The sequence below is a fragment of the Nuphar pumila genome, chromosome 15 (genome assembly GCF_984573655.1).
Source record: "Nuphar pumila chromosome 15, dmNupPumi1.hap1.1, whole genome shotgun sequence".
NCBI classification, from domain to species: Eukaryota; Viridiplantae; Streptophyta; class Magnoliopsida; order Nymphaeales; family Nymphaeaceae; genus Nuphar; species Nuphar pumila.
Genome location: NC_143263.1, coordinates 71,721,117 through 71,744,804, shown reverse-complemented (window position 1 = coordinate 71,744,804; position 23,688 = coordinate 71,721,117). Strand labels below are relative to the sequence as shown.

Below are 23,688 nucleotides of genomic sequence, written 5' to 3'. Positions count from 1 at the left end.
GTCATTTTTTTTATAGTTTCATCTTTTTTTCAAATTTTTTGTTGGAAAAATAAACTAATGTTCCTTTTTTTTTTTTTGGAATAATGGTGTTTCCTTTCGAGAGTGAATGAGAGGAATATCAGACCAGATATGGACTTGGATTTGATTAGGGTCTAATCAAATATGATTAGGATTGATAGGTTAAAGAAAGAAAACACGATAAAAAACAAAGATCAAACCTGGTATGAATCAAATATGATTAGGATACAATCAGATTTGATTATGATTCAAATCAGATCAAGATAAACAAATTTAGAGAAAAAGGTTTGGATCAAATCTAATAAAGATCTTATCAACCTAGACTTTGATTCAGATATGATTGAATATAACAAAGGATACGAGAAATGATTTATATCTAAACTAGAGTGAAGGGAATAAAGAAGAAATGACTTATCTAAAAGAGGCAGATGTTGTTCATTAAAAAATTCTTATTTAATGAGGGCTTACACTTGAACCTGATCTGATACCATGAGAAGAAGAAACCTTGAAACTCATGCAACTTGTAGTAGAAGATACAATATAATGGTAGCCAAGAATAAGAGGATGCCCCACATGATTAGGGTTTTCCTCTTTTTATATTAAGATATTTTAGATGTACAAAAATACCCTTGAACATATACATATATAAACATATTCTGATATAACTTGGAAGACTAAAATACCCCCATTTAAAGTACATGCCTACTCTTAACAATACCGCCTATAAAGAAGATTTGTTGCATATTATACATTGCATAAACAACTAGGTCATGTTGTCTAAATGATTAAACTGCAAAATTGAACACTTTTTTTAGAAGACTGGAAAATTGAACACAACCTGCCCTTCTTGTGATTGCAAAGGAGCTTTAATCACAAGTCTACCTAACAAAAATAGTTTGATGATAGAAACAAACTCAACATACCAAGAGTTATGCTGAAAACTTTCAACGTGAGCATGCTTCTCATAGGCCTATCCTTCAAAACTGACTCTTCCTAGTGAATAACAATATTACAAAATTTTTATATTTAAAATAATATAAAATATGGAATTTTGACATTTATGAAGCCATGACTGATGAAACTTAATGGAATCATCATTAGATTAGTATGGGGAATTTCTTTCTTACCAATTTTGTCACAAACAAATCTTCAAATAAGCAACATGACAAGTAAAGAATAAATGGCAATGTCACTCCTTTGCTTTGCCACAAATATAGCACCTATTAGGTAAAGATATAGCAAACTTTTGCATCTTGTCTTGAGTTAATGACTTATGAAAGCATGCCAAATATACAATCCAAGAAGCTCTAGGAATAACATCTTTCACCCAAATAAATTTGAACCACTGATGATATTCTCCGTTAGCCCTTATAGTGTTCTAAATATCTCTACAAAAAATAGAATCAACTTTAGAACTACCTTTCCAATGCATGGACCTTGCCAACAAAAATAAAGAAAGATAGAACTCGACTCCATATAGGTTGCAAAGATGGAAAAAGAGGATCATAATAAGTACCAAATATAAACATACCTTATGCCGCCATCAAACTTTTGGGCTGACTAATACACCTCTTCTCATAGTCCTCAGTAATAGTCAAAGGATCTATCTTGAATTTTGGATCTTTTCATCCCTAACCACACGTGAAAAAAAATCCTTAACACTATGCAAGCCCCAAATGATTCCTTTCCAAACACAAGAATCAATGCATGAAGCACACTCTCCAAAAGCTCTTGTTCCTCAAATACTTAGCTCTCGAAAAGGTAGACAACATAGATTCTTTTGATACACATCAAAAGTCAACTTTTCAAGACAAGCCCTATTAATTTTCTCAAATCTAGGAACCTCCTTCCATATAGTTTTTTACCGCCAACTCCATCGTACCTAAGATTTTTTTTTTAAAAGGTGATTTCAACACACAAATAATCCTCTTGGGCAATTTAAAAAGATAAAAGCTAGAAAACTGAAATATTGCTTAATGTATTTTGAATTAGAAGAATTCTTTCATAATAAGAAAGAAACTTAACATTCAAATAATCAATCCTTTTTAAAAAAAATCAATCACATACAAGTATAAATTTGACTCCATTTTGCCATCAATCGGACAGAGGCAAGCCAAGATACTTAATTGAAAGAGAATCATGATGTCAACCTAATAACATATTAATCTGATGCAACAAACTCTCCTTAACATAAAAAAGAACCGCAACAAACTTATTATCATTAATTTCATCTTTCTTTAATTCTTTAACTCCATAACAATTTGCTTAAGATAAGAAAAAGATTGTAAATCAGGCTTAACAAACAACATGACATCATCAACAAAAAATAAGTCTGAAATATTGTGTTGAAAGTGTGGGAAAGACACTTCATCAAGCTGATTATCTGAAATTTTCATAGCTATGTGTTTAGATAAGTGTTCTATAATCACCAAGTATAGGTATGGAGAAATCGGGTCCCCTTGTCTAAAACTTCATCCAAGGGATGTCATTCACTACCCCATAAAAAGATGGGGTAGACACAGATAGCATTATATGAAGGACCCATGTTGGATGAAAGCCAAACTTCAATAACGAACTCTCAAGAATTTTCCAACTTACTCTATCATATGCCTTGAAAAAGATCTAACTTAATACATAAGGCATGATCATGCATCTTCATGATTGAATCCATAACTTCATGTCCATTCCTTTAATAAAAGCTCCCTAATTGTATAAAATTATCCTTGTCAAAACATCCATCATACGATTGACCATAATCTTAGTAATTGTCTTATACAAAAAAAAATTACGTAAGGCAATCGATCTAAAGACTAAAAGGGATTAAATACCATTAAACTTAGAGATAAGAACGACATTCATAGAATTGATATTCTTGACTATTTTACCATTTGCAAAGAAATCCCTAATAGTTATAATCACCTCTAAACCCGTAATACTCTAAAACTTTTGAAAGAATATACTAGGAAAACCATATGGACCTGGGGATTTGTCTAAAAGAAAATATTAGTCTGAATCTCTAATATCTTCATCATAAATGGGTGACAAAAGTTGATCATTCTCTTCTTCACTCACACATATCATCTTGCGTAGGAATAACATTTTATTTGCCATTATTTTTTTCCAACAAATTCTTAAAAAATTCAAGTATCTGTTTTCAATTCCCTGAGGCTCTAAAATAATGTTACCATTGACTGACTTTAATAACTATGATTTCTAAATATTAAATAATTTTATTATATGAAACTTGTGAATCTTGAACCAGATTTGGACAAGATTCAAAATTTAGAAACTCGATCAAATATTATTCAGATATGGATCTTTTATCAGATCTAGATACTAATCCAAACTAATATAAAAAATAAAATGGATCCTTTAATAGATCTAAATATTATCCAAATAGATATTTTAGCGAATATGGATATTTATTTGGATCCAGAGGGGCATACTTGTAAATATTTAAATTAATCATTGGAAAAAATATAAAAATTTAGGTGCTTAATATAAAATATTAAAATTTGTATAAAAATAATAAAAAAACAAAAACTATTAGAAGTTGACCAATGGATAACATCCTCCCATAGACTCCCTTTTCTGGAGGTGACACCTAGGGGGAGATGACACCCCCTTGGGCTATAAATATCTCCTCTCAGGTGTGTGTCTCTCTCTAAAAAAAAAATCCCCCCATAGAGTCTCTCTCCTCTCTCTCTCTCTCAACTCTCTAGCCCAACCCAGCTCTCTCTCTCTCTCCTATTTTTTGAACTCAAACCTTATTATTTTTTTAGTTTGTTTTGTTAGAAACCTTTGAAAACCCTATCTACCTAGCTAGGGAAACTCGTTTACGGTTTAATAGCAGGAAGCTTATCTTTCTGAAGACAGATTTGAGATCTTGCTGTGGAAGCACTGCCAAAACCACCACACTCAAAGGTGAATTTAAGAACACATTACGGAAACACTGCTCCAATTTTCAAAACATGGTATGTACCTGTAGAACTCATTTGGGCCTTTGTATGAATTTATAGAATCTTCTAACTCTCTCCTAAACCCTTAGGATTTTTTTATATATCAAAATGTGGTAATTATGTCAAAAATTTTATCCAATTATACTCCTATATGGGAGAGGTTTTAAAATTTTAAAATAACTTTTGAATTTTTCATACTAAAATAGGGAAGGTTTTGTAAAAAAAATTAAATAATTTATGATTTTTTTAAAATTAAATAGGCCATATATTGTACAAATTTTAGTAAAACCATAAGCATTATTGCTTAAAAAATAGAGCATGGGTTGTCTAAATTTTTTAAATAATTTTTGAAACTTCAATCTGAAATAGAGCAGATACTTCTTGATATTTTAGAAAATCCAAAAATGGAGAAAAGAAATCTCAAAATGATTCATATAAATTTATTTGAATTATTATTTAATTTTTAGAATTTAATCAGATATACTGTGGAGGATGCGAAATAAAATTGTAGGCCATGAGGTTTTGGCATTATTTGTCCTAATATAGTTGCAGATATCTAGCACTCTTATTTTCAGGGATTATGGGTTCGGAACCCTACGCTAATTAAATAATTTTATGAGACTTGTATATAATATGTATGATAAGATTAATATATGTATGTAAGATAGGGATGAAAGTATACTAGGGCGGGGGTGGGGGACAAGGTCTCCACCCCCGCTCCATCTCAAAATCCTGCCCTCCATCCCCGACTCCATCCCTGCATGGGTTTTGATTTTAACCTCGATCCTCGCCTCCATCCCCATTTTATGTCCTCTATCCCCCGTCCAAAGAGGGTGAGGTAGGGCCCTATTTTCCCTCAGTCTATTGCCATCCCTAAAGAAGGATCAGGGACAGGGCGAGGCAGGGTAAGTTGGGGATTGGAGACATGGATGAAGCAGGGTAGGGAAAAGCGTAAGTCTATCCCCGCCTTCAACCTCGTTTCTTGTCCTCCATCCCCGGTCCAAACGAGGCAAGGTAAATTTGTAAAATAAAATGTGTGAATGAACACTCTTTGAAGGTATGAACTCTCATAGTGTATCGAGATAGTGTGTCTCGGGTGTTGAGTCAGGATATTTACTTAACTATATAAAATGTTTGCTAACATGGCATTTAATGCAAAAGCAATTTAATTTAAAAGATAAAAATATGATTTATGCATAGAGGATAGACATGTAGATGCATAATTATTTGTTTAATTAATTGCTTAAATTGATTTTGTAAGCGATTCTCTATTGATTATTTAGATTAAATTATTTTGGTTATATACATAAATCATAAGGAATTGTGAAATGCAAGCAATTCCTTATGATCATTCAATAAATTGCAAGTATTTAGATTCAATCTAGTAAAAAAGATTGCCATGTGAAATGAAACAAGAATATATATTGATCAAGGAAAAACACATAAAAGATATGTCTTATGTATGAATATTGTGTAATGTCACATATTTTTATGTACGTGATTTTGTTCATACTAGAGAGCCGATAAAGGTCTATTAGTACATATTTTGACATTAAGTTGTCTCACTTTTTTTAAAAAAAAAAAATTAGGTTCACAAAGATAAACAAATGGATGCTACAATACACGAGGACTCAACAAAAATTTTGGTATAGATTAGTCTTCGAGTCTTTGTGTTTTTGACATGTATAAACTCTGATATTCATTCAATGGAATTAAATGTTTTTTAAATGATTATTGTGGTTTGGTTTTCAACCTATGATGGGTCTGAAGATTAGAGCAAATATTTTATTTAAAAAATAACTTTCGTTGTGTTTAAAATAAAGTCAGTAAAAATTTTAAGTCTCTGAATTTTAGGGTTGTTACACTAACAACCTGTTAATTGAATTCCTTTGCCTTCTGCCTTCCACAAATGCCATGAAAAAAAATTGTATTGTGGTATGTCTCTTTCAACCATTGAATTATTGATTTCTACTTTCAATACAATTTTTCTTGCCAAAGGGTAGTACCAAGTGCACATCTAAGCTCAATCTCATGTTCAATATCCTCACATAAGGGATGAGGAGAGTCCAATCTAACATGCAACAAATCTAGTTGCTCACAAATATGAGTCACTTTCTCACCAACCTTCCTAAAGCTGGATATATTCATTTGAATAAGCTTCATACGGATATCATCAAGTTTATTTAATATACAAATCATAGAACACCCGGCTTGAAACAAATTCCAACTGTACATAACAATTTTGAAACATTCTTGGTCAGTCAACCACATCGAATAAAATTTGGATAGAGATTTCTTATTGCATGGCACAAAACTATGAACATCAAATATAAGAAGACTATGATTGGCCACCGACCTAAAAGGATTTTCAAATAGCTTCCCATACCGATATCATCAAACCATTGATAATTGGCAAAACACCTATCAAGCTTCCACTGAACATTGGGATCCCTTTTTTGGTTGTTAGTCCAAGTGAACTTATATTGAGGATCATCAATTTTGAACAACCCATCATCCAAAATAAAATTTTAAAAATGAGAGCAACACACTGAATTTAGAATTAACCTGGTCTTTTAAGAAGAATTGCGAACACAATGAAATCATGAATAATCATCTAAGGTTCTTTAACTGAATCAATAACACATAAAAGAGAAGTAAATTGTTGAAGACAAATGTTGTAATAATTACTCAAATGAATCCTAACCACCATAAATTTCCTATTCTTTCACAAGTCATCCACCAATAACCATATGTAACCATCATTAATATAGATGTATGAACAAGAAGCAAAAGAGGGAACCCAAAAACACATAATGTGCATCCTCTCATCATCACACAACATTATGCACGAATAAATAATCCTTCTACCTATTTATGAAATCATTGAATCTATTCAGAGAAATCATGGGGGTTCAAGGATAAACATAATAACAGGATGAACACGCCTAATAGCATTATTTAATTCTGCATCAACCGAGGTTTTAGCAAAACCTCGAATATTCCAAGACAAATCTTTCATCAGGAATAACTTGGATTACCTGTATTAGCCTTCACACTAGCGTTCCTAATGGTAACATTGAAGCACAAATTGAAAGAACTTTTCATCCCAATTTTCCTGGGCCTTAATGATGTTTTCTTACTGCCAGACTCAAGAGATACTTTATCACCTTGAGTAGTAACCTGACCTCCGATCATGGCTTACCTTCAATGATAAAACAACATTATGATCTCCCTGGACCACTTCCATTATCTCATACACTGCCGGTTGATGAACATCCTCAACAACAAGAACAATAATAATAGTATCATTCGAACATGCAGAAATCTCATGTCCCATAATAGCAACCAGAAGAATGCTGCTGCTATGAATTTCCTGAATGGGGACGTCCTACAACACTCCATCAGGAGAAACATTAACTACAATGATCTCTCTATGTTGAATGAGTACATCTTCATGCTCGCCAATAGAAAAACATTATTAGCAGGTATATGCTGAATATATACATCTTCATGCTTGCTTTCAAGAAAAACAACATCAACAGGGATCTCATCTTCATGTTCCTCATTATGTGATGACTTTGCAGTCACATCTTTCTGCTCATCTACCTGGTTAAGGGTCTCTTTCGTCACAACCTTCGGCACCTACACACGAGAGCTTTTCCTCTTCTTAGCAGCTTGCCACCCATGTCAATAGGGGCCTTAGAAGACTTCCCTATGCTCGACTTTTTCCTTAGACAAGAATCAATCACATGAGTTCTAGCCCTATGCAAACCCTCATCGAGGATTTATATTAACTCACCATTGAATGAGGATCCCAACGTTATGGGAATCAATTCTGATAACTTCGAGTTAACCTGGGCTTCAATATTTTGAACATATCATAGATTTCAAAGTGATATAGTTATTGAACATAATTATAAAATCACAATACTTTAATATCTTAAATTTTTTAACGTAAAATGACCGTACTATATGGCTAATTTGATGCATTTTCTTAAAAACCCTATAATTTTTTATATTCTTCTCATGTCTAAAATTGCAAATATCAAAAAATTAGTTTACCCTTTGCACATGTGGACTTCCTAAATATATGTGAATTTTTTCTCAAATATGTGCATATTTTTTGTCTTTGCACTCATATTTTCTCTTCAATCCAACTTCGAAAACTTGTATTTTTACCATCGTTGGAAAGCTGAAAAACATGCCTATAACTTTTATGCTTTGAGTTAGAACTTAAAACCCCTCTAGGGTTTTGTTTTTGAGTTCTAAAACTGAAATAGAAACATGCTTTGCGGACTTGAACAACCGAATAATATATATGATAAATGGTTAAGGTGAAACGCCCTCTAAAAGCCTAAACATGCGAACAATGAACAATATAGATGAGGATGAGAAAGTCCACATAAAATATATGCAGACTTTTTCAAATCCGCATAAAATATATGCAGATTTTCTCAAGTCTACATAAAATATATGCGGCTTCCTCAAGTCCTTCCTCCGTATAAAATATATGCAAACTTTTTAAAATTCGCATAAAATATATGATGAAGTACATATAAAATATATATATATATACTTCCTCAAGTTCGTATAAAATATATGTGACTTCCTCAAGACCATCCTCACGTCCACATATATTTTATGCGGACTTGAAGAAGTTCACATAAAAAAACATGCGAACCTCATTTTAAGTAGGAGTTTGCGGCATGACCTGACGAACAAAGCGTTATCTCGTGCAAACTTGGTGAGTTCCACACATGCGAATGGTAAAAAGGAAATTCCAAAGCTGGTTAATTGTGATTTTGGACATGAGAAAAATAAAAAATTATACGGTTTTTAGAAAAACACGTCAAATTAGCCATACAATACAGTCACTTTCTATTTTTTTAATAATTGAAAAAAAGCAACCACACCACAAACTCACTGGTGTTAGAACCCCGAGTCCTCTTTGCCCACTAAAAGGTACACCCAACTTCAGTCTCATGGCAAGGAACACATACCCATGGATTTTGAATTTATGACGCTTATTGAGTTGAGTATAGGGCTGTCAGTGGGTCCGGTTTGTATAGAGTAACCAACCTGACCCGACCCGAACCTGAATTTTCAGTTATGGGCATGGAAAGTGCTGACCCAAAGAATATTCGGCTCGACCCGCCCAGACCTGAGCAGTATGCAGGCTGGGTTTGGGTTATGATTTTTTTCTTAGTACCCTACTAGACCTGTTTATTTTGCTGGGTACCAAACCCAACACCCCAACTCTAATATTATATATAAAAGAAAAATAAATTTCTAAAATTATGCAGGTTTGATATTCTATTTTTGTGACCCAACAAACCCAAACCCAGCTTTTAGCTATATGGGCGGGTCCAGGTCAACCCTGATGCGGCCCTGACCACCTAGCTGAGTAATATTCATGAGTCACCCTACGAGATGAGTGGACCCCTCGTGGACCAATATATCAATCTATGCAACATAGTAAATCAACATTGAACCTCTACTAAACTTAAGTTATAGTGTGTGAAAAGCTGAGTGTTTGCTTCGAGCTGAAGTTATTGTGGATGTTTAAACGTATTTATATAATTTATATATAAGGCCAAGAATGGCTCCTTACCAATGTTGTCAGTATCGTTGTGAATAAGCCTGTTTATACCGTATTGGCCAAAAACCGATAGGAAACCAAGCTGATTTGGCTTACTTTTAAATATTTTAAAACTAATTTAAATGATTTTTAAATGTTTTTAGTTAGTTTTAATATTATTTTAATAATTTTGTGCCATGTGTCTTGGTAAAAATTGGCCAATTCAGTTAGATTCGATTCAAAATTGGAATCGGTTGATTTCTTGATTCGTTTAGAAAATTGATTCAGGGTCCATAACGACATTGCTCCTTACAAAATTTTTTATTAAAAATTGCGTCGGATGAATGCGAACTGTGTGTATGGACTCGATGTCGATACGAGACACAAGTTTTTTCAAAACTAAGACACTAGGACACGTTTTTATTTATTTTTTAATGTTTTATGTTAACGTTGATGTCGAAATACGTTTTGCTATTATAGTATGTAAAAGTATATGCATTATTCAAAATGTCATTAAAATCTATAAATATTACCAAAATAATAATGGACGTGTCACTGCCTGTCGATGTCGAAGCCATATAGTTTCCCTGTGAAAGAGACGATTGACCAAAGGGCCCTGCGTCGGCCTACTCTCTGTCTTTTCCTAACGCTCATACCCAACTCGGGCAACGTCTTGCGCCGAGGGCGATCTCCGGCGAAGGCACTGACACATTTCAGGTCTCTCTCTCTCTCCGGCACCCTTGAGTATCTAGATTGATCCATTGATTAGTGATTCCAGTTTAGATCCTGGCTTGGATAGGGAGAGCCCTTACGGTTAGGTTTTTACATGGGGATCTAAAATTTTGATGTAATTGGGTTTTGGAATTCATAATTTGCCAGATTCAGTTGAGTGGTGATTGATCCATCGATACCCCAAAACAGATTTTGTAGGAAAAGTAATTTGAGTGTTCATTTCTTTTCATTGGTACAAGGCCTTGAATGCATTGGTTATGTTCGTGGCACGATCCACATGTCCACAGGGTTTCCTGTTTGCGTGATAATTGTAATTGCTTTCGCCTTGAAATTTGCATCATACTCTTTAGGTTTACAATCTTATGACCGTTAAGTTGCCAGTGATTTGCTGATAGTTGATTTACGCTCTTAAATTTATGGGTTCTATGTTTGTTATTTTGTACATATAATTTGTATTTCCTTTTTCTATTTTAAAGATTGCTTTGCCTGTTTCTAAGAAAGTTAATTGATTCTTTGAAGCTCACGCTTCATGGACTCGAGTCTTGAGCCTCCGCGTCTCACCTTTCCTTGTCACTTTTCACAATATTGCTCAAGAATGAACTCGATGGTGACCCATGCTGGCTTGCAATTTTCACCAGTAGGTAATCCAGTCCCTCTTGTGAAATCAACGAGTTCTTTCGTTCTTTCCCTTTCTAGTTTGTGGAATCATGATTGAAACCATTCGGTATAGAATCTTCAAGTATCAATGAAGAGTTTCTTTGAATTGCATCCAGTGGATTTGGCAACAGTTGGATGGATTTGTTTCCATTAGCATGTTTAGTTTATGGAATTGAAGACCCTTTCCTTGGAATCGAGCACTCTTTTTGGAATTCCGACATTTCTGTTGAAGAAGGGGCTTTGTCACCTATATGCTATTTTATTTCTCGTGGAATAATATTCATTACATATTTTTCCTAATTCATGAAACATGATACTCTTTTACACAGAATTTGACTTTCATGCTTATGGATTACATATTTTTTCCTAATGCTTGAAATACGATGCTGGTTTCTGTGTAATTTGGATGTCAGTTCTGCAAAAAATATGCTGCATGTATCTTCTGAGATTTTATAGTTCTAAGACTTGATACGACTCTTCCCTAGGGTCTGTTGGAATGTCCCTTTTCTCGCATGGGAAACTTTTGCAAGCATTGATGAGTTGTCAGCTTTTGTCAGTTGGTGATTTGGTTGAAATGTAGTAAATCACATATGCTTGGCCCTTGTTGTCCTATTACTCAGTATTTTTTTTTCGAGCAGTGAAAATTGATAAAAGAAAAAATTGATGTTCTCATTTTTGGGATATGGTCTAATAGTATCATTGATATTGTGAAAAAGAAAGAAAGGAGGGTTATGATGCTTTTTTTGTTTCTCTTTATCTGTTCATTTACATTCATTATGCCATTTGATGAATTATGCAGAAAGTAGAAACACAGTAACATTTTCACTTAACTGGTCATTTATGTGTGTATATATGTATGTATGTATATATGTACTATAGTGATGTTTATGAAGGAAGAATTTTATATGGAACTTACTATATTCTTACTTTTCTTCCATAATATGTTTATTTTTAATGTTTTGATGAACTAAAACTGTTGAGCCCCCCCTACCCACCTGGGAGTACACCCAGCTTTGACTTTGCGGCAAGAGATGCCCCTTATAGGCTTCAAACCGTGGTCATCCCATGTCAGATGGCAAAGTGTGGTCACACCTAACTGGAGAGGCAGAGACCTCATGGGCTGTTCAATGCTATTTTTATAAAAGTTTAACAAATATTTTGAACTCAGTGAAAAAGAATGCAAAATAATGTGTTAAGTTGAAATTAAGACTTATTGTAATTGTTTTTCTATACAGAAAGTAATGTAGAAACAATTAAATAGATGCAAGATAAAAAGGCAGTATAAAACTGAGGAGGTGAGGAAATCACTCATTTTATCTTTCAATGTTTTTCATAGAATAATAAGATTTTAGAAAAAAAGCATGTCAGGCAATCTGCGATGTAAAAAAGGTAAAAAAATTATTATAAAGTGAAAGAAAACAATTTGATGTTCATTTTGTTGAATTACAAGCTATAACTTGGATTATTTTGTTGTTATTTAATCCAAAATGAAAATAAAAATGCATACCTTGCTCTTGTTGGCTTTAAATTGTTTTACTTAGGAGAGAGATTTCATTAACTATTAATCCCTATAATATACTTATGAAAATCTCCCTTGCATGGTGTTAAAACATATGTAATAATACCATAATACCCGATAGGGGTATTATGGTCATTTCACAAAGTACCCCATAGGGGTACTTATTTTGTTTCTTTTATTTCACCATTTTTTATTTTTCTTTTTATTTTTATTTTTGTATTTTTTGGATACCGAAAAGGGGCCCCACAATGGAGTCGTTGGGGCCCCCAACGGTCACATATGTGACCGTTGGGGGCTCCCAACGACTCTATTGGGAGCCCCTTTGGTCTCCTTTTCTTATAAATAAGGGGAACCCCCCATGTATGGAGTATTGCTCTTAAGAGCTCCTCTTCAATAATAGTGATATTATTTTTCATGTGTGTAGCCTTTTTATAAGGCCCTTTGTATATCCCTTAGTGGATTTTCTCTCTTGTGCTTGTTGCATTTGTCCGTGTGGGACATAGTGAATGCTTTAGCATTCTTGGTTTCTTCCGCTTATTTCATTACATGGTATCAGAGCCATAAGATCTACTAAAGGTAAAATCTTGTCTCTCTCTACTTCTTTTCTTTCTCACATCTTCATTGTGTAGCAATGGAAGTCAAGATCGATCTATCATTCAAACTCAATGGAAAAAATTACATGATGTGGGCATCCGCAATGGAGAATAATCTCAAAGGCAAGAAGCTTTGGGGTTATGTAATGGGAACCGTTCCGGAACCCCAACTTAAGCTCACAAAGATGGAAGGAGATCAAGAGAAAGCACTTGAAGGCGATGTTCGTCTCAAGGCCATTGAAGATTATAATCATCAAATGGAAGATTGGGAGAGCAACCATGCAAAAATCCTAGCGTGGTTTATGAATAATGTCGAACTTAAGGTATGTGCAAATATTGCCAAATTCCGCCGGGCAAATGAAGTTTGGTTTTTTATGAAGGGTATGTTTACCCAAAAGGATCTTGCAAGAGCTTATTTCTTTCAAGAAAAAGTAAGAACCACAAAACAAGGAGACATGAGCATACAAGATTACTATAGTGCTCTAAATCCTTTGTGGGATGAATTGGCTCTTTTAGAGCCTAAATGGGTATCTATGGAGGATGTGGTTATAAGACAAAAACAAATGGAACAAGATAGATTGTTTCAATTTTTATTTGGGCTTCGTCCCGAATTTGAACAAGTGAGATCCTCACTTCTCCATAGATCCACGTTTCCTCCCTTAGAAGAAGCTATTGCCGAGATTACTCAAGAAGAGACTAGGCATAGCATGGGTAAAAGCATAGAGGAAGTTCTTGCCGTATCTAAACCCGGCAATCATGTTAAAACATACAAACCACCTCATTTTGGTAAGCAAGGGAGTGGTGGAAGAAAAATGATTATATGTCACCATTGTTATGAGCCGGGACATATTAATCCCGTTTGCCCAAAGCTAAATGGAGCATTCAAGCCAAAGGTGGCTTCTGTTGAAGAATCCACCACCAAAGAAGATGACGGCAAGAACGGGGATCTCAAAGATACTCTTGGACAAATCTCCTTGGCTCTTCAACAAATTTTAAAGGTCACCTCTTCCACCTCCGGTGCCACCATTGCCTCATCATCACCTCCCGGTACGTACTCTTGGATTTTAGATTCCGGAGCTTCTTTTCACATGACCCCTCATGAAAATGCATTAACCAATGTGCACACCAATTCAAAAATGTCTTGTGTCTCTACGGCCGATGGAACTTTTTTCAAAATAAATGGTGTTGGAACTCTTGATTCTAAAAATGTTCAAAATTTCCTTGTTCCAAAAGTTAGAATAGTTCCAAAGTTAAATCTTAACCTATTTTCCGTTTCTCAAATAGCCGACCATGGATGTGAAATATCTTTCTCATCCCAAGGGTGCTTTGTGCAGGATCTCCGGTCCGGGAAGCGGATTGGGCAAGGCCATAGGAAGGGAGACCTTTATTTTATGGATAATTTAATGCTTCCAAATACCTCATTTTGTACTTATGTCCAAGACAAAAATATTGAAACTTGGCATAAAAGGCTTGGACATCCAAGTTACTCTAAAATGTATCTTTTTCCTTTTGGACACAAGTTTTGTAAAGAAAAAGATATCAATTGCAAAGATTGCATTTTTGGCAAAATGAAGTCTACTCCTTTTCCTATTAGATCCTTTGTGACAACAAGACCTTTTGAATTGGTGCATTCCGATGTTTGGGGGCCATCTCCGGTTTTATCTAAAGGTGGTTATTCATATTATGTTACTTTTATTGATGATTATACTAGATATGTATGGATTTATTTTCTTAACTTCAAATCGGAAGTTTTTAAATTCTTTAAAGAATTTCATGCAAAAATTCAAAATCAATTTCAAAGTCAAATATCCATTCTTAGATCCGATTCGGGTGGAGAGTACTTATCGAATGATTTTCAATCATATCTAAAACAACATGGCATTTGTCATCAAAAATCTTGCCCAAGAACTCCTCAACAAAACGGTCTAGCGGAAAGAAAATATAGGCATATTTTGGAAACCACTAGATCCTTACTCATTTCTAAAAATATTCCTAAAAATTTTTGGGCCGAAGCCGTGTTAACCTCCACCTATTTAATCAATAGGATGCTATCTTCAAAATTGAATAATATCTCTCCTTATGAAAAACTTTTTAATATGACACCCGACTACAATCGTCTTCGGATTTTTGGGTGTAAATGCTTTGTTCTTTTACATAAAAGAGATAAATTGTCACCTAAAGCAATAGAATGTGTATTTTTAGGATATGGTGAAAATCAAAAAGGCTATAGATGCTTTGATCATAAAAACAATAAGTTATTTGTCTCCAAAGATGTAACCTTTTTAGAAGATGAAAATGGATTTGACATATTGGAAAAATCAAATGAAATTGATTATATGTTTATCAATGATCTTTTAGAAGATTCAAATGATGACTCTTTGAGTCATCCGGAAATTTTAGAAAATACTCATGATTCTCATGATAATGATGTATCACCAACTAATGGTGACAATCTCCAAGTATACACTCGGCGTGAGGAAGCCCAACCTATTAGTGCTTTAGAAAAATTCTTGCGGCTTAATGAACCCCTAGAAGAAACCTCCCTTAGGCGTTCTTCTAGAGAATCAATTCCACCTAATAGGTTTGTCTCATATGAAACTCTTTCACCTAAATATAGAGCTTGTCTAATAGCCTTGCATTCTTACTATGAACCCTCCCATTATAATCAAGCAAAAAGTATACCTCATTGGGTTGAAGCAATGAAAGTTGAACTAGATGCTTTAAATAAAGCTAAAACTTGGGAAATAGTTCACCTTCCTCCAAATAAGAAAGCTATAGGATGTCGATGGGTCTACAAAGTCAAAACAAAAAGTGATGGATCCCTAGAGCGTTATAAAGCTAGATTAGTTGCTAAGGGATACTCACAAGAATATGACATCGATTATGAGGAAACTTTTGCTCCCGTGGCTCGCATGACAAGCGTTAGAACTTTAATTGCGGTAGCATCATCTAAGAAATGGCCTATATTCCAATTAGATGTTAAAAATGCCTTTCTTAATGGTCAGTTGAATGAAGAAGTATATATGGACCCTCCGCCGGGAATCAGTGTTAACCAAGGTCAAACCCTTCGGTTATTAAAAGCCTTATATGGTCTTAAACAAGCCCCTAAGGCTTGGTATGATAGATTTAGTGCTATCATGTTACAATTGGGATTTCGCTCCTGTTATACTGACACTGCTCTTTTTGTTAAACATGCAGGTAATAGTATCATCATCCTTCTGCTTTATGTTGATGATATGATCATCACTGGCAATGATGAAAGCGGTATTCTTAAAGTTAAAAATATGTTAAAACATAATTTTGATATGTCTGATCTGGGTTTTCTCAGGTACTTTCTTGGTATAGAAGTTGCATACTCTCCTCGAGGGTATATATTGTCACAGATGAAGCTTGCTGCAGACATATGTTCCAAATCTGGGATTTCAGATGATAAAAAGGTGAAAACTCCCGAGGTTATCAATGCTAAACTACGACTGGAGGATGGAGTTCTGCTGGATGATCTTACGCCCTACAGGCAACTCATAGGCTCCCTCACCTATCTGACTATCACCAGGCCCGATATTGCTCATGCTGTGCACTCTACAAGCCAATTTCAGCATGCTCCTACATCTGTGCATATGAGTGCTGTGCTCCGGATCATTCGATATATTAAAAATACTTTGACTAAAGGGCTATTCCTATCCTCACTCTCTTCCTTAGATTTACTAGCTTATACTGATGCTGACTGGGAGGAAACCCAAATGATCGAATCTCAACTACTGGCTTTTGTGTGTTCCTAGGAGATTCGCTAATTGCTTGGAGGTGCAAGAAACAGCAGAAAGTCTCATTGTCTTCTACTGAAGCAGAATACAGGGCTATGACAACTACTACAATGGAGCTGGTGTGGCTTCGAAGTCTTCTTCAAGATATGGGAGTTGAAATTACCGGGGCTTCGAAGCTTTGTTGCGATAACAAAAGTGCCATCTACATTGCCAGCAACCACACTTTCCATGAGAGGACGAAACATATTGAAATGGACTGTCATTATGTACGTGATGAATATCTTCGTGGGACAGTAACACTGCCATATGTCACTTCAGAATATCAACTTGCTGATTTCTTCACCAAAGCCCTGCCTGCTCCTCGCTTCTTGTTCCTCCTTGGCAAACTTTCGGTCATTCCCCCGTAAAGTTTGAGGGGGGGTGTTAAAACATATGTAATAATACCATAATACCCGATAGGGGTATTATGGTCATTTCACAAAGTACCCCATAGGGGTACTTATTTTGTTTCTTTTATTTCACCATTTTTTATTTTTCTTTTTATTTTTATTTTTGTATTTTTTGGATACCGAAAAGGGGCCCCACAATGGAGTCGTTGGGGCCCCCAACGGTCACATATGTGACCGTTGGGGGCTCCCAACGACTCTATTGGAAGCCCCTTTGGTCTCCTTTTCTTATAAATAGGGGGAACCCCCCATGTATGGAGTATTGCTCTTAAGAGCTCCTCTTCAATAATAGTGATATTATTTTTCATGTGTGTAGCCTTTTTATAAGGCCCTTTGTATATCCCTTAGTGGATTTTCTCTCTTGTGCTTGTTGCATTTGTCCGTGTGGGACATAGTGAATGCTTTAGCATTCTTGGTTTCTTCCGCTTATTTCATTACACATGGATGGGTAAAGGACCTTGTTTCCTGTTGCAACTGTTAAACATGAAACTAGAAAAATAAAAGAATTGTGAGGAAAGATAGCTAGCAGCATATTGTGACTGGTTTGACCCCTGTATTAATTAGAATTTAGAACAAGTATCTTTTGCAGCAATGTTAGCTTAACATATAAATAATTGAAAGTTAAAACAAAAAGGTTTTGGAAACAATTCTTATAAATTTTTTTTTTACCAAAGCGACATTTCTTCTTCCTAGTTTTTTTTTTGAACAAAAAAGGAAAACAAGAGGTCTAATCCCATGGTTATGGTCCTTATGGAGGATTTATTTAATTAATTATTTATTTTTTGAGGAAGAGCATTTTAGAATATACTTATGAGGGCTGCATACTTTCATGGAACTGCTTTAGTCTACTATTACTCCTGTTACTTTGTCTATTACTACTGTCTTATTTTTTTAGTTCTAATGGGCCTTAATCCAATTGGTCATGGAGATGCATATTTTGCAGCAGTCATTTATTATTACCTTTCATCACCATTTGGATTTACCACCAAGTGGTTTTATGCTAATCGATTTTTGGCATTGCTGTTATCTGGATTTGGATTTAGTCTTGTCCTTGACATGTTCAGTATCTTTCTTCAACTTCTGAGGCTTTTTTTCTCCATCATATTTTCCAGTTTTAGTTTGGCTTTGGACAAAGTTCCTGTCATACTAGTTGAATTCCAGTTACTTTCTCCTAGGTGCATGGTAAAAGTTAATTGGATGTAGATTTATGGTGGTCATTATAAGATAGTGAGGTTCTATAAGAGGGAAATAGTTCATGAGTTTAAGGTTCAGTTATCATTTGAGGTATCTTTTTTATTTTATTGCCCTAGTCTGATCTCTAAGTGCGTGTTGCTTTCCTGTGGCTCATTGCCAGATAAGTGTTTGCAGTAGTTTTTCTACCTTATCAACTCTGGAGGTGCCCCATTCCATCAGTTATTGCTGGGTGTTGAGACTGCAAATCAAAGATGGTCAAGCTGACAATGATAGCTCGTGTTACTGATGGCCTACCACTGGCTGAGGGATTGGATGATAGCCGTAATGTGAATAATGTGGAACTTTATAAGCAGCAGGCCAAATCTTTGTTCAAGAACCTATCAAATAGCCAGCATGATCCTTCACGGCTGTCATTTGAGACCGGTCCTTACATTTTCCAGTATCCTTTTGATTTTCTTTTCTATAGATATTGCACAGCCTCTTTTGTTGTCCTCTACTTTACTTTTCCCCCTGGTGGATTTCTATTAATCATTGTACACAACCTGTCATGTGTGGAAGTACTGTATCTGTGTTGAGATATGCTAAAGCCTAAAACAGTGTGTCAGATATAGATGAAGTGATCAGAGTTTGTAGGCCAGAGCATTTGAAGTACTAAAGTATTTTAAGTGTCTCATATTTGGAAATGAGGAAAAATGGAATTGAAAGATGTTAAGTACCAAAAAAAAAAGGAACGTGAAACATGGTAAGAGGGGGAAAACACTGGATACATTATAAATGGTAATAAATTGCAAATATCATGTTAGGCATCCCTGGTATCATTTTTTGTTATAGTTTTAAAGAACAGAAATTTTAAATTATTGTGGTAGCTATTACTCCGAATCAGACAATCAGAAGCATCAAAACTCAGAAGGCATTGTTGGGATCAAAAAAGGAAAAGTAGATCCAATGCCGGCCATCTTTCCTATTAAATGAAATAGTTTGTGTTTTACTTCTGGTTCTCAATTGTTCTCATGGAAACTTGCGAGTCATAGTACATTAATGTTGTTGTTAGTGCTCTGTGAAATAGAACCTTTGCTTTATTGCTTTTTATCTTTTCATTGTGTGTGTGTCTCTCTATATATACATAGAGGGAGAGAGAGAGGATAAATATTTGCTGCTGTCTATGGTATTACAATTTCTCTCTCTCTCTACATATATATATATCATAGTCATAGATATTTGTGATATTTTTAAAATATCACAATATTATCGTTGTAAATTTAGCTAACAATAATATAGGTAAAATATCTTGATATTTTGAAAATATTGCCAATTTGATAATATCATGATATGATCACAAGAATATCGCGATATTCTCATGATATTATCAATTAGTTTTACTGTTTTTATTTATTTATTATATTTTAAATATGTTTTTCTTCTTTATTTTACAATTTTTACTTATTTATTTTATTATTTATGTATTTTTTGTCTAAACATGATATTTTCTTACTTATTTTTAATAATTTTTAAGCCTCGAGATTTATCACCAAACCTATAATATTGCGAGAAATAGCCTCGCCGAGATATAGCCGATACTGATATTTGTGACTATGATATATATATATATATATATATATATATATATATATATATATATATAAAATAAATATTTGCTGCCGTCTACGGTATGTAGAATCTAGTTGGAAAATCATAGTTGCAAGTTGTATCTACTCAATTTGTCCTTATAGATGTGTTCAACATGTTTTGTTTGCTAGAAAACATACTTTGGATTATATTTGTTCTACGTAAAAATAATTTTTTGATTCATCAAAGTTTGGCACTTTTTTGGCCATTGATTTTTAAGCCCTTAAAAAACCTCCTTAAATGTTGCAAATATATTATTCAAAACCTATCTATTTATGCTATGTTCTTTTGTGAGTTTTATAGTTTACGGTGTTGTTTTCCTGAATGGGAGGAGGAGGAGGCTGATGGGTTTACAAAAGAAGACAAGTTTTGCCCATTTGTTTTTATGTTTTCCAAGTATGGCTTCCTAAGAAGGGAGCCGTTGGATTTATAAAAGGTAACAATTTTGACAAACACTCGCCACATCTCTCTCTCTCTCTAAGTGGGTCAGGTATGTTGTATTTAGTATATCCAACTTTTTACATGTTGTCTCATTTGTGATGGATCTTTGAGAATGATTGGGTCCAACATACTGTTTCAATTGATCCGAATGCACATGTAGAGCGGGTCAGGTTAAACTTGGCCTCAACCTAGATCAGAGCAAATTCATTTGACCCGGATCAAGTTATGCCTGACCCTATTTATTCCAAACCTACTCGATTTATTGTGTTAATTTTTCAGATCCATAACATATTTGGATCCATAACTGAGTTTTGACTCATTTGCATATACCTATTTTTAATGCCCAATATTTTTCTTTTTTTCTTTTTATTACACTCCCATCACTACTCATGAGTCATACTATGAAACTTTGGGAGATGGTGATTGAGTATAGGTTGAGGAAGGTTGTCATGATATCGGAGAATCAATTTGGTTTTATGCCTGGAAGATCAACTATGGAAGCTATACATATTCTTAGACAACTTATTGAGAGATATAAAGAGATGAACAAAGATTTGCATATGGTTTTTATTGATTTGGAGAAGGCATACGATAGAGTACCTAGGGATGTTCTCTGGTGGACAATGATGAAGAAATGTGTTTCTCTCAAGTACATTAGTATAATTAAAGATATGTACGAAGGAGTAGTAACCAATGTCCGCACTTGTGGAGGGGTGACAACCAATTTTCCTATAACGGTTGGGTTACATCAAGGATTTGCTATAGTGATGGATGAACTTACGAGATCAATTCAAGAAAATGTGTCGTGGTGTATGTTGTTTGCTGATGATATTGTTTTGATTGATGAGTCTAGAGCTGGGGTTAATGCTAAGTTAGAATTATGGAGACAGACATGGGAAGCGAAAGGTTTTAAGTTGAGTAAGAGTAAGACAGAATATATGGAATGTCGGTTTAGTAAGCAATGAAGTAGTGATGGGAGTGTAGTGAAGCTTGGTGAGCAAGAAATACCGGTGGATGACTGTTTCAAATATTTGGGATCTATCATTCAAAAGTATGGAGAAATTGATAGAGATGTAAATCATAGGATAAAGATTGGGTGGATGAAATGAAAAAGTGCAACTGGAGTGTTGTGCGATCGTAGAATGCCATTGCGGTTGAAGGGAAAGTTTTATAGGACGACAATTAGGCCCGCTTTACTATATGGTACGGAATGTTGGGCTGCCAAGAGACATCATATTCAAAAAAATGAGTGTAGCTGAGATGCGTATGCTTAGATGGATGTGTGGAAATACAATAAAAGATAAGATTCGAAACGAGGAGATACGTAAGAAGGTAGGCGTTGCATCCATTGAAAATAAGATGAGAGAGAATCGTTTACGGTGGTTTGGACATATTCGGTGAAGGCCTAATGATGCTCCAGTTAGAAGGATGGAGAAATGAGAAAATATATTAGTTAAAAGAGGTCGGGGTAGGCCTAAGAAGACTTGGATGGAGATGATAGGAAAGGATATGAATGCTTTGAACCTCACCGAGGACATGACATTGAATAGAAATGATTGGAGGAAAAGGATTCATGTGGAAGACCCAGAATGATTTTCTTTTTTGGTTCATATCGCCGACCCCAATTGTTTTGGGATGAAGGCGTAGTTGTTGTTGTTTGTTGTATTATACATGAAAACTACCATCAAGTTGGGAGACCTGCCATATTGGAAAGTACTGCCAAGCCACGGTCACCATACCCGACGAGGTGAAACCTAAACACTGCCCCCCTCTTCCACCAAGAAGACTGCTGCTTCAGCCTTGCAGCAAGGGATGATAATGTCCTGCTTGAAGCTCTTAAAGTCGATCAAACTAGCCATGTGAAGAGCCCTTGTGGGAAATTTTAACACCCGCTTAAACATCAAGAACATCATGGTATTTGCATTTCAATGAATTTATTAGCATGTTCAGAAAGAAGATTTTTCACATTTTACAGTGTTTTAGTTTCTAACCTTTTTTTTATTTTTTCAAAAAACTTTGGCAATCCACCTTGATCAAAACCATCTATAACTCGCAAATCAACCGTTTAACCTGGCATTTTTATAATATTTTTTATATTTTATTATAATGGAGGAATGGGTCCAATGTCCAACCATACAAGGCCTTGGTTGGAGGGGCCTTGCTTGAAAGAAAAACATGGTTAAAGGTGGCATCATTCAAGGTAAATCTAATATAGAGTCAAGCCCACTCAGCTGCCCAATGCATATGGACTTTCCAAGTTAGAAAAAAGGTGAAGTCCTAAAGAAAATGTGACACTTCATAATGTTAAATTATGTATATATAAATATATATATACATATACTTATATATATACATTCGTATATATATAAGTATATATACGTATATATATATATACATAATATAGTTTTTTCTGTTTTGTATAAACCAAAAACCCGATAGGGGTGTTTTGGTAATTCCACCTGTACATTTTCTTTTTACCTTTTTTCTTTTTTCTTTCTTTTTCCCCTTTTTTCTTTTTCCTTTTTCAGTTTTTGTCTTTTAGGACTATAAGGGGCCCCACCTATCTAGTCGTTGGGGCCCCAACAGTCATATTTATGACCGTTGGGGCTCCCAACGACTAGAAGGGAGCCCCCTTTATGGTCCTCCTTTATGCTCTCCTCTTCTATATAAAGGGGAGGCTCCCCCTTGTAAATGTATGGGTTTTTCACCCTTCTTTTTCTTTCTTCAATAATATCCAACTTATGACTTTAAGTCATTTTCACTTTTGAGAGTTTTGTGTGTGCACTTTTTGTGCTTGTGTTCTTGACTCTTGTGGTCACTCTTTAAGAGTGCCTTTTGCTCTATTGGTGCTTCCGCCTCTTTTCATTACATGGTATCAGAGCTCGGTTGGTGATTGGGCTTCTCTTTTGCTATCTTGGAACGCGTGCCTCTCAAAGTTTTGAAGAAAGGAAGCATATTTGGTGTCGATGGAACGTGACTCTAAAGTGGAGCTTTCTTTTAAGCTAAATGGGTCCAACTATCTCATGTGGGCCTCCGCTATGGAAAATCATCTAAGAGGTAAGAAACTTTGGGGTTTTGTTATGGGAACTACTCCCGAACCCTCTCTTGTTCTCACTAAAATCGAAAATGAGATTGAAAAGGCTTTAGATGGCGATGAGCGCATC

At 34.8% G+C, this 23,688-nt stretch overlaps 1 protein-coding gene across 1 annotated transcript in view; it reads left to right on the top strand.

Annotated features, from left to right (window-relative positions):
- Positions 1 to 10,144: 10,144 nt before the first annotated feature.
- LOC149815565 (25.3 kDa vesicle transport protein SEC22-1-like) overlaps positions 10,145 to 23,688 on the top strand; it is an 84,375-nt gene continuing 70,831 nt past the window's right edge. Inside the window, exons 1-2 of the mRNA XM_089989712.1 lie at positions 10,145 to 10,272; positions 18,618 to 18,896. Of these exons, the coding sequence (XP_089845838.1) occupies positions 18,709 to 18,896 (188 nt within the window). The 5' untranslated portion in view covers positions 10,145 to 10,272; positions 18,618 to 18,708. The remainder of the gene's footprint in view (positions 10,273 to 18,617; positions 18,897 to 23,688) is intronic.